The sequence below is a fragment of the Oculina patagonica genome, chromosome 4, assembly GCF_052425735.1.
Source record: "Oculina patagonica isolate OP01 chromosome 4, crgOcupat, whole genome shotgun sequence".
In the NCBI taxonomy this organism is placed as follows: Eukaryota; Metazoa; Cnidaria; class Anthozoa; order Scleractinia; family Oculinidae; genus Oculina; species Oculina patagonica.
Genome location: NC_135761.1, coordinates 9,670,278 through 9,682,528, shown reverse-complemented (window position 1 = coordinate 9,682,528; position 12,251 = coordinate 9,670,278). Strand labels below are relative to the sequence as shown.

The 12,251-nt window shown below is 39.5% G+C and overlaps 3 protein-coding genes across 3 annotated transcripts in view; 1 reads left to right on the top strand and 2 right to left on the bottom strand.

The window, feature by feature from the left end:
- LOC144649483 (uncharacterized) overlaps positions 1–12,251 on the top strand; it is a 137,595-nt gene that overhangs the window by 55,842 nt on the left and 69,502 nt on the right. The window lies entirely within an intron of this gene.
- LOC144649479 (cyclic GMP-AMP synthase-like receptor 2) overlaps positions 1–12,251 on the bottom strand; it is a 113,772-nt gene that overhangs the window by 99,534 nt on the left and 1,987 nt on the right. The gene's annotated exons all lie outside the window — the stretch shown is intronic.
- LOC144649473 (lon protease homolog 2, peroxisomal-like) lies at positions 9,797–12,243 on the bottom strand. Its single transcript, XM_078508959.1, has 4 exons — positions 11,977–12,243; positions 11,659–11,739; positions 11,416–11,445; positions 9,797–10,957 (listed from the first exon to the last, which is right to left on the bottom strand). Exons 1-4 carry the CDS (start codon positions 12,013–12,015, stop codon positions 10,853–10,855), a joined length of 255 nt encoding a protein of 84 aa, XP_078365085.1. The 5' UTR covers positions 12,016–12,243; the 3' UTR covers positions 9,797–10,852.

Sequence of the window (12,251 nt, the reverse complement as noted above, 5' to 3'; positions counted from 1 at the left end):
TGGTGACTACCCTTATAAAAGGATCCCCTACCTTAAGCGATGTTGAGCTGACATACATGGCACCCATGGATTTTTATGAGCAAGGGTGCAAAACCCACGAAAGGATGATACTTCTGTATATATTTGAAAATATCCCACCAATTAGAGGGACACAGGTAAAATATAGTTAGGTTTTTCTTTCTCACAGCTGGCACACTTCAATTTTGTTGAGCTCACATCTCTCTTGACAAGCAGTGGGTCAATGTGTGGGCTGTTTAAACATGTAGCACATGATAAATGTGAATTGGGTATTTAGAATGTAATCCTAGTAGTTATAGAAACTGAAAAATTAAATAAATTTCAACCTAGTTTTAAGTTAATAATAATTACTTTACAGTTAATAGAAACTGAAAATGAATAAATTTCCTTATGACAGAATTTATTTGCTAAAGTTAACAATGGCCTATTGCAATAAAATAACAAGAATTGACTGAGTATATTTTCCAGATCACTTTACTGGATGTATAACATGCACTTAAAACCAACTGTTTTCATTTGAAGCCATACTAATGTCTTGTAAAGCAAAGATGTTTTTTATTTGGAGGTCCATGTTTTTTTTTTAATTAGTGCCATTTTAGTTTACTCATTGAAAGCTGTAAATCACTACACCCCCTGTTTCATGCTGCTTATCAGTAAATTACATGAACACATTGAACATTTTAAATGGGTGAATAAACAATACCATTTTTTTTTCTGGCATAAGATGCAGAAGTCAATATCCTTGTGTCGAGGATATAAAATATGAAAGAAACTTTACTTACTCTTCACCCTCTTTCCATTAGCACCTTGGTCCATAAAGAATAAACATACCGTGGACAAATATTTGGGCAACCTCAAAAAACACAGTGGCTACTAACTAGCAATTGTGGAAGGCACGGTGGCCTAATGGTTAGCGCACTGGACTCTGAATCAAACAGTCAGGGTTCGAGCCCTGGACGGAGTCACTGTTGTGTGTTCTTGGCAAGACACTTAACTCATTGTGCGTCTCTTCGCCTGGGATGAAGCTAAGAAAACACTAAGCCAGCTCAACAACAAGCCCAGCTGACTTTTCTGGCCTTAGTAGTTCTAAAAGTTTACCTAAGTTAGTCTTTGTTTTCAAGTGTAATTTCAGCCAGATTTAAGTTCCCTTTCAGCAGGTGAAATAAGCCGCAGTTGGACCATAGCGACATCCCTGTATCACCCAGGTGTTTAAATGGGTACAGGCAAATTTACTGCTGGGGGGGTAACCCTGTGATGGCCTGGCATCCCATGTTCATCCAGTTAATATTCACAGGATAAATTGACCTCCTCCCTTCAGGTTGAGTGTCAGTGACTCCAAGCAACCTACAGGAGAAGAAGCGGCATAGCTAGCTGCCAAATAGCCTGAGTGGCTGGCGTTAAAAACAACAGCTAAACTAACAGTTTGACAAATGCAGACCGCAGAATCACTTGCACCCTGGTAGCTCCTGGTTAGCCTGTTACGGTAAGCTGTCAAAAATGGCCATGGTTTTGAAACACAATATTTACTTGAAACAATTTTGCAAGACTGCAGTCTGCATCATACTATGTCTGCATTAATCGTACACTGGTCACATCAAAGTTCTGTTGGCTTTGGAGCGATTGCAGAATACCCGGCCACATTCGAGCGCCACAAATCGAATGCTCCCGTGATCGGCCCGGTCATTCTGTGAAAATGTAGTTACTCTAACTGCTTATATATATTAAGCTCCCGCAGTCCCGTAGTCGATTAACAATACAGTCTAAGGTACTTTGAATTACACCATATTGCTCCCGCAGTCCTGCAGTCCCAAGACGATCAATATTAAAGTAAAAGGTAGTTGAACGAGCGCTGTTTGACATGTAGTCTTCGCGCAACGTGCTTTAAGAACGAGAAATACATATGTATAATTCCACTTGCGGTATTCTTAATGCAAGACGCTTTAAGAACGACAAATATACACGTATTTTACGTATCCTTCGCTCAACACGCATAATATAACATAACAATTACACAATTGGAAAACACCTACAGTTGCATAAAATTAAAAGGCAAGCTTGATTACGCATCATTGATTTCGTACTAGCTGTTCTCAAGCGCGCCTTATGAGTGGCGATATATTCTGCAATTTAGACCATTTGAGTCCACACACAAAGAGGGCACTCACCTTTCAAACTTCTTTTCTACCTTATAAATACAACTTCTACTCTGCGACCCTTTCCACCGGCCGCCGCCGACCCTTGCCCTATTCCGCCATTTTGTTTTTGATCAACTGGCTTTACGGCCAGCGGTTAGTCCATGGTCGGAGGTCGTCCCGAGAGGCTACCCGAGAGGTCGTCGGTCATTTTCGTCCCCAGAGAATGGTCGTCGGTCGTAACCAGGAATCCGGCCAGGAATGTCGTTTTCTCGATGATTCCGCAGTTTCACCCAATTTGTTCTTGTTGTTTTGGTTTTCTTCTTTTTTTTTTGGATCCCTAATCCCAAAATTTCAAGTAACCTATGATCTTGATCCATATTTCGGCTCCGAACCGTGATTCCATATCTGTGATCCCAGACCCCCGAGGTCTGACCCTTATTAACATCCCACATTGCGCGTAGCTGGCGCGAGTAGCGAGTAGCGCGGGGCGAGAGCGGCGCAGCCGCGACTCCCGCGAGTGAAAAATCTGGTGAAATTTAACTAGACTCCTCCCCAATCCTCTCGCGGCTTCGCAACTCGTCTCTGCCGATCGTCATAAACGAAGCACTTGCACTCGGTCGTGAATCCCGCCAACTACACAGACTCAGTTAGATCCCATACAACTCGGTTGCGAATCCCGCCAGGCGCGCAGGCTCAATCCCACACAACTCGTTATACACATTAAAATGGCAAATTTCGCATGCTTTTTATTACCTTCTAAAACACGGGAAAAAGGCAAGTCAAAAAATGGTTTAATAAACGAGGCAGCTATACCCAATAACACTTAGAGGTGTTTTTATTTACCTTTTCAAAAAGGTTATCTTTTGTCGTGACGTAAATTATTCCACGCAGAAAAGCGTTGCGCGAGACGGTATATTCATCAACATTTTTTCAAATAAAACTTTTATTTTTGGGCCGGCTACAGCCCAGGGGGGTACTCCGGGATGAAAGTGACGGGGATGATCGAATGGAGGCAAAACTCAGGACCCAAAAAAATCCCTGAGTCTTCCGACATTGCCCAAAAAAATCCCTGGACCAAAAAAAAAACGCCAAAAAAATCCTTAGTCAAATTACCCCTAAATTGCCAAGGCCGCGCTAAGGCACTTTAGTTTGATTTTAATACCCAAAAAAGTCCCCTATTTAAATCAAGTCACCCAAAAAAATACCTGCCAAATTCTCCTACCCAAAAAAATCCCGGAATCGAAAATTTCGACCCCAAAAAAATCCTTCGCACATCCCCGTCACTTGGACCCCGGAGTACCCCCCCTGGGGGCTACAGTCAACTCTCTTAGACGGACACCGTCGGGAGCGGCTCCGACTGTCCCTTTTAGAGGTGTCCGTTTTTAGGGAGTTTAGTTACAGTAAAATGACTGACAAACGACAGGGACGGGACCAACACCAGGTGTCCGTCTTAAAGAGGTGTCCGCCTTACAGAGGTATGCGTTAAGAGACAGTTGACTGTATTTCACAAGTTTGGTCTATACTTGCACTGTTCCTCGCTACAACGTCGACAGCCTTCGAACGCAGACGTATTTCCGGCTGTCGTTTCTCGTCGGTGAGTTCCTTTAATTTGTTACTTCGCGGCTTGATAGGTTCAATGTATCATGATGGTATTCACGACCACTTGGGGCAGATTTAAGTTGAAGGTAAGTAAGTTGTCAGTCATGCCGATCAAAATACAGTTAATTTTCAAGCCATAAAATGCACGTAGTATAACACATGTACAGTGATAAATTTCTTTTATTATTCAAAATTAGCAATATTTCTGCGCACTTTGTTTTTAAAACCATTATATAAAACGTCATTTGTAAATTAGTTAGTTGAGTTACACACGAATTCACCTATTACGAAGTCTTTGACTACTTTGCATTAAAACAAGATTGATAACAGTTATATACTACCCGGGGTATCCAATCGAACAAAATCGAACCAAAAATCAATCGAACCCAATCGAACACCAATCGTTCGATTGGGTTCGGTAATCGAACAAAATCGAACATCTATTTTGCTGTGAGTTCGATTTTCGAACCAATCGAACATAATCAAACACAGTCGAACATAATCGAACTCAATCGGGTTCGATTTTGTTCGGTATCTTTCTCTTGATACGTAAATCACGCAGGACTAATCAAAATCAACTTTTATTGAATGGAATATATATAAAAACGTCCAAATATCGAACTGAATGTCAATGTTTAGTAATATATATTCGGTAGAAGCAGAAGCATATAACCCCGAAGCGTATAGCTCGCGGCCACAGCTGAGGCCCTGCCAGGGTAAATTCCGACAAGCCGACATGGCCCAAAAAGTAGCGACAGCACATGAAATGAAATTGCGACAAACAATAAACTTTCTTGCCAAATTCCGACAAGTGACAAAAAGGCCTAGAATGGCCAATGAAACAGCGACACCAAGCATTTTGAAATTCAGACAAGCGACTCAGGAAACCCCCTGGCAGGGCCTCACAGCTGGGGATTTTTAAATCGCGCGGGGAGCCAATCAGATTTTACTTCCTAATATGGATCAATTCATCGCACGCGCGACCATCGCGCGAGTGTCGGGGAAAACCTCAAAATGTCCGCCATTCGCTGTCATGGAAAAAAAAAACAAACCTGTAATGTAAGAGAAAACTCTACTTTTGTGAGGTAAATTTGACCACAACAGTTATACATATTAAGAAAAAAGCCTAGGCTAACTTCGCAAAGAAAAAATCCGCTTGAATTAACAGGAACTAAGAGTGAAGGCGTGAACAAGGGAAAGATCCACTCGACAGCATTCCTGTTCAAAAATATCAATGTATTGCTCCTCGACCACAGACAACGAAATCACCCAGGCCAATAGCAACGAACTCTGTAAATAAAGGAGGAGAATCCGAAAGTCCAGGAACACCAAGAAGTACGATGCTTCATACATGCCTGACGGACAAGAACGTGCAAAACTATAATTGAAATCGCTTGGCATTTCTAAGCAAAGATCTATAGTTTTGAGGAGGATTGGATTGGTTTTTCCGTGGAAATTCTAGAATAATTTCAGACTGCCGGGTATGTAGTATTTTGAAAACACTTCCCGGCTGCCGGGTATCTAGACACAATGTTTATTTATAGCTTCGATCGAAAGCTCCTCCACATCTTCATCCAAATTCATGGAGTTCAGCGATAAACACTACCCTATATCCCTGCACGATTTATCCTGCAAGGATCCCGACAAAGTTCTTAAATCAGCGATGCATTTGGACAAGATGCTACCTCTCTTTAATAGCTAGGTTTCAGTTCTCACTCATTTTCCAGGCCTAGAAGCTCCAGCGATCAAGTCAGCATTGAAGAGAACGTGGGGTTTTCTGTTTAGAAAAACTTACAGCCGAAGCACTGCCTTTTAATTTTAAGTTGATTGCAATATTACAAATATGATAGCGGCGGTGGAGGTCCTGAAAACCAGCATGAACTGGTAGCAATATAAACATTGGCATAATTTGCATTATAACAAAAAGGCCCTTATAATAGCCTTACATGTATCTCTTAAATCATAATTGCTTTTTTTTTTTTTCAAAAAAAAAAAATATATAAGAGAAGGATTAAATTAAATTTCTAACAATCATGCATGTCAATGTTTTTTCTCATTCTTGCAGACATGAATCAGATTTACTTTATAATATTAATTGTTTATATCCAAATGCTTCCTTGGTAAGTTTCCTAGCTTATTTCTGGTCTCTTTGCTCAAATGGCAGAGCTTTTATGACAATTAAGTGTTAACCAGCAGCTAAATGTGGTCATGAACAATGATTAGTATCAAGTAAACTATACCCTGGCCAGCTATCCCAAAGGCAAAAATTAAGGTGAATCCATGGATGGAGGAGGGACAACTTCCTAAAAATAAATATAAGTCATTTATTTACAATTTAGGCTTTCTTTGAATTGACAATGCTACATGTATAGACAACAATATTATATGTCATCTGTATTAAGTTTTTTTTTCTGGTCACAGACTGTTTCATGTATTTTGAGTGCTCATGCATTTAGTGAAAGTTTAACTGTAATACAGAAGTATCACAGATTGTTTTTCAAATATATATTATCATATTTTCTAGTGACTAATAGTGTTGTCAGGTAAGATGGGAACAAAAACATGGTAAAGTGCAATTTCGTTCCATACCTCTGATACATTTGTTTAATTTATTTATACATTAATTAAGACTGACATGTAAAAGGGAAAAAGGAAATCTACCAATGGTGCTTCTGGTACAATCCAGGATAAAAAAAAATATTTCAAATGTTTTCCTCAGGGCTTTTTAGTACCAGCTTTTATTAAATATTGGGGAGATTTGGTTATAAATGATGGTTGGTTATTTTCTCAAAATCTCATGAATGTAAAAATAAACAATGCATGTGCTTTGGCTGCAAGAGAGCCCAAAAGTGTGACCACTTTAAATTAATTGATATTCTTTTGTGCTCAGTCAACTGGACTAATTACTTAACAAAAGAATGTGGATAAAACGTAACTGCATTTTTAATTTGTGCTTTATGTCATAAGCAATTAGTTGAAGGTTTCATTCACCTGTGATCTCTCCTTACCAGATAAACACTTCTTGTCTCCTGTGAACAAAGCATTGGCTAGCTTTTTATTGGGATTAATAAACCACACTTAATAAGCAGTATTAACACTGAAGTACTGTTTAATACTTTTCTAGTCAACATGCAGACTTAAAAGTAAATACAGACATAATCTTGGAGTGTACTGAGTCTATTTAGTATTGTCTTAACATGATTTTAAACCTTAACTTAAGCTTACCTCAACACTCACAGTCTGTCATACAAGACATGTTTTTTAACACAGCATTAAAATGCTGTAAAAATGTGTATGTTCAGCGAACAGGGTTTATACCCTTTTTCACAAAGAATAATTTTCCAGGACTTTTCAAGAACTCAAATGGAGTTTTCCAGGACTCAAAAGTTCACATTAACCCTTTCACTCCCAAGATCTTAATATTATTTATCTTTATACTGTCTGTCATGCATTTCTTATAATGTTAGTTCTGTGAATTCAGTTGTTACTTGTGTTAAATAGATTTCCAGGAATGGTAGTTTTTTTTCAGGTGTTTCCAGTACTGGAAAATGAACAAATAAAATTCCAGGATTTCCCAGGACCTGTACAAACCCTTGCAAAAGAATGGTTTGTTGAAAAAGAGAGCTTCTTGGTGCTAGTATAATAACTCATCACATGATGTTCCACAACCTGTATATCTAGCTCTATTTGTCAAATTATGAACAGCTGTTTTGGTCTACATGTAGCTGTTATCAAAACTGTAAAAGCTCTACAAATCCCCCCCCCCCCCCCCCTTTTAGTTTGACATCCCCAGTTTACAATTAAAACCACCCCTGTTTCCAAGATTAAACATTATTAGCATTAAAACAAGAAACCATGCTCGCATTTTGAATTTATTGTTATTTATCCACCATTTCATTTTATTATTTATTCTGTAAAAATGTGTGGTAATATTATCAGCAGCTACATTATTTAAAACACTAGATAGTCGGTTAATCACTTGTGTATTAGAGTACCAAACACTTTTTGGCTCGAAATAGCACAATATTGTCAGATGCAGGGCTGAGGTGGCATAACAGAGTTACATTCATGTCTGACATTACATTTTTGGGAAATTTTGAATGATTATCATTAAAACTGAGCTACTGGCATTTATATTTCGCTACAAAGAAATAATAATTAATGCCAGTTCTTTGAGAAACCTGCAAAATTCAAGGAGAGTCAGTAGATATGAAAGTTGAAATGACATTCACTCTTTGTGTAGTGTCGTTCTTTTCGCTTTCGGCATCGCCGTCGTAATTGCCATTTGCGCGAGGGTCCTAAGGTTGTGTCGCACCATTGGCATCACTCCCTATACTATTGAGTATTGGTTTTGCCTTTGCCTCCCTATCCACGAAACAAAATCTTGAACGACCATTGTTCAATTGTAACCAATCACAAAGAGGCTGGGGAATAGCGTTTCCCTTCGGCACCACAAATTGGTGCTACGCATTCGGACGGCTTAAAAATTGTGGATACCCGTTTTCATTTGAGGGCTTGTTCCTGACCGTTTGGATAAATTTTCGATCAAATGATACGAGAAGATTCGTCAAGCCTTCCTCTTTTCTGGTGCGTAGTTTGAAAGCTGTGCGATGGGATTATCAGGACGAAAATCGGCTCGGCGCTGGAAGTGTTCTACTTTGGAGCTGTTGGAGTTTCCACCCTTTCCATATAATTAGATGTATAGTAAACAGCGAAAGCAAAATACCCTTCAATCGACTCAAATTCGCCATTTCAAGCCAAAAGAACGACACTACACAAAGAGGTAGTAAACTTAACATTTATTCAGCACAAATTTGTTAATGTTTTGCACCATTATACGCAATTCTACAAACCATTCGGTAAATTCCATACATTCTCTACAAAAATGTAAATGTGCACAGTCCATACACAAACAGTTTGTCTGGGCCCCCTGTGGGACGACTTCGAACGGTTTAGCAAGAAGTGACCTACATCTGACACTGCTGCACAGACTCACAACACCTTACCTGCAACCTTGAATACCTGACTGAGTTTAGTTCCCTTCACTTTCTCGAAAAAAAAAACTTGTTGTACGCTATGAATGAATGAATTAACGGAAACTATGCATGGCCATGCATGTGGTTTATACTGCGACTCGAGTTGACAAATATCCAATTCGCAGTTAATGCTTCAAATTAAACCTCAAACGCATCCCTGACCTCCCTGAAGACCATTTTAAACACATTTTCTTCTGCCTTAGACTTTCCAGTCGGCTTTACCGCCAGAACTTCTGTCTTCTTTTATGTACAACCTTGTCAAAGCAATTAAATTTTTTTTTTTTAATTACTCAGCTCGTTTAGTTTATTTCTACTCTGAGTAGTTTTTTTGCCTATTTTAGTTAATTTATTTTATGCTGTAATTTATCTTCTATTTAATTTGGCAAAATAAAATGGTTGTTGTTGTTGTTGTTGTTGTTGTAGAATCAACTAAATCGTTGCTTTTGAGACCATCTTCTTTGACTTCTTTGTGGGTTTCCCCGTAGCGGCCGCCATTTTTTTTGGAGCTGCACACGATTCCATATAAGGGCAAAAAAATCCGCGTTCCTGATTGGTCAGCTGGGAGCTCTAATAATCCCCAGCTTTGTCCCAAGGTCATAAAGGGAAGTTAGACGCTTCGGGGTTATATGCTTCTGGTAGAAGAGAACAAAACGACGGTTAAATAACTGGAATGCACTATTGTTTACATTTCTATATTAGAAGGAAGGATATGGTTTCTGCCCTGCTTTTCACCGTTACACTCAAACAGAAGTTGCACCATTTTAGACCAGTTGTGTTCAATATGTGAAGAATCGTTATTAGTAGCCAAAACGCTGCTGCCATCAGTCTGTCCAAGCCCTCGAGGGCGGCCAAAAGCGACGTTGACAGGAGAAGAGCAATTTCCAGCATGACAACAATTACATTGGAGGAAGTGCTTACTATTAACATGGATGACAAAAATAACAAGTGAACAAGTAAAACATTTTTTTTCTTAAGATCAAAACCATCGCAATAAGCAAAAAACTTGCATGCAAAATTGACTTTATTTTCGGACGAGTACGTTGTTCGACTGCCCCAGCCGTAGCTCTTGAAATCAATCGATGCAGAATTAACGTCGCGTCGCTGGTGTGCTCGTGGCTATTGTGCAGACAATCGTCCTATCCCGGGGTATGGCAAATCGCCAAAAAAGGATTAGGGGAACGGTGCACCGTACAATATGTACGCAGTATAAACAAACAGGAGTTCGGTAATCGAACGTTCGATTGAGTTCGATTGTTGGTTGTTCGGTAATCGAACGTTCGATTGAGTTCGATTGTTCCCTGTTCGGTAATCGAACGTTCGATTGAGTTCGATTGACCAAATTTTATTGTGAGTTCGATTAGGTTCGATTACCGAACCCAATCGAACGATTGGTGTTCGATTGAGTTCGATTACCGAACGTTCGACTGGATACCCCGGGATACTAGTGTTTATGAACTGATGATTACGGACTTCCGAAGGAAAGCTTTAGGGATAGCATTTTCCGCTTAAAATCTCTGACTTAAATGTACGAAAACCACGTACACACACTGCAAGCACGCAAGCAAGACGTTAATTGAGTACTAGCAAATGATTAATTGTCTGAGCGGCAAATTATGGAGAGCAAATATTAACTGTTACAAGAACAATCTCTCAGCCGAGAACTATTCCATTGGTGAATCAAGAGAAAAAAACAGATCCAAATATTTTTTCTGTAGTCACTTTCCAGCATAATCATACTTGACCTTAAAAATATATTTTAAATTTAATCCATTTAATGATTGGAAAGAGATTCCGGTGATTTCATTGGTAGAGTTCGCGAATATCTTCGCAACTACGTTGATTACCGGTTATCGTCTGATAATTGTTCAGCAGAGGTAAACGACGTGATTAATTTACGTTAAAAAAATTAACCCCCAATAAAAAACGCATCCAAGCATCCAAGTGTAAGCACTCTGCGTGTCCACATTAAGTCTAACTCGATCTCGACGTTCTTGATACCAAACTCAGATACGCTTCACACGTGTTGTTTTGGAAGCGTTCTCGTCGAGTTTCGTTTCATTAATACTATAACTTGCTGCTGGTAGCTTGTGCCATGCCAGGAAATTCATCATCAAATGCAGCTCGCAAAACATCTTCTACTCGGTTTGCCAAGATAAAGTTCATCTCGTCCTAATAGAAAAAACAAACAAAAATAGCCGTTGATGTTATAATAAAAGCCAGTAAACGTTAAAATAGACAAATGGTGGGGAAAAGAATACACCAACAAAGGCAGTGCTCGGGCAGTGTATAATTTTCAGATGTTCAAATCGGGACGCCATCGTTTAACGTTGAACAAGAGAGACGAAGGGAAAAAGTGAAACAAAAATATGTAATAGTTTCAACAGCGGATTGGTTGACGGGAATATATACGACTGCAATAAAAACGTCTTGTACTTTTTAAACACTTATTGAATTTGGCAAAATAGTCAGAAACCTCTCTCCTCTACGAGGAGCCGTAATAGAAATCCACTCTGCGGAGAGAGTGCAGGCGCGGTTTCTTCGAACACGAAAAACCCCCCTCTGCGGAGGAGAGAGTGGCCAGAAACGATGTCAATAAAAGCAGCCTGTAGCCAATCATAAACTCTTACCTTAACATTATCTGGTAGTTCCGACAGATCCTAAACGTGCAAAGAACAACAAACAATAATCAAAAATCACATCGTGATAATTTTTATCCAGTTATATTTTATGAAACCTTCTTTTTATAAAATTACTTTAACCCAGTTAGTTTTGTCAAGCAAGCCAAAAGGGAAAGTTAAAGAGCTTTCCGCTGGCGCGGTTTCATATTAACATTTCTACTATAATTTTCCTGCAGTTGCACGAAATTTTACCTTTTCGTTTCTTCTTGGTAGTATCACCCGTCTCAGTCCAGCTCTGTGGGCAGCTAACACTTTCTCCTTGATTCCGCCAACCTAGATGTTAGCAAACAAGTTTTATTGTTAAAAATAAGTGCGATCTCTTCTACTTCCAGGCACTCACAAACATACCCTTTTTTCCGAACGCTGAAATTTTCCGCCGCTCTAATGGAAAGCTTCCAGTCTCCAAGGCAGGAACTCACAAATTCCCCTAAGTGTCCAACTTATAGCCATATGAAGTACGGATTCACAGTGCAATCCCCCAAAAGAGGAAGAACGCCTAATAAGACTCACCGGTAGAACAAGACCCCTCAATGTTATTTCACCAGTCATAGCAGTGTCAGACCGAGTGCATCGGCCACTGGAAAGAAAGAGGTGTGAAAGCTGTATATTAGTAACTTCAAATATAAAATCTGCTAATCAAGCCACAAACAGACCACCAAAAACTGGCCGTATTAACGGACTGGCGGTATTAATTTTACTTACGCCCATTGCTCCAGGTGGAGCATAGGTCATTGAAAACACTTCGCCAGCGAGCTAGAACTTGGGCTTTTCGTTTCACTTCCTTA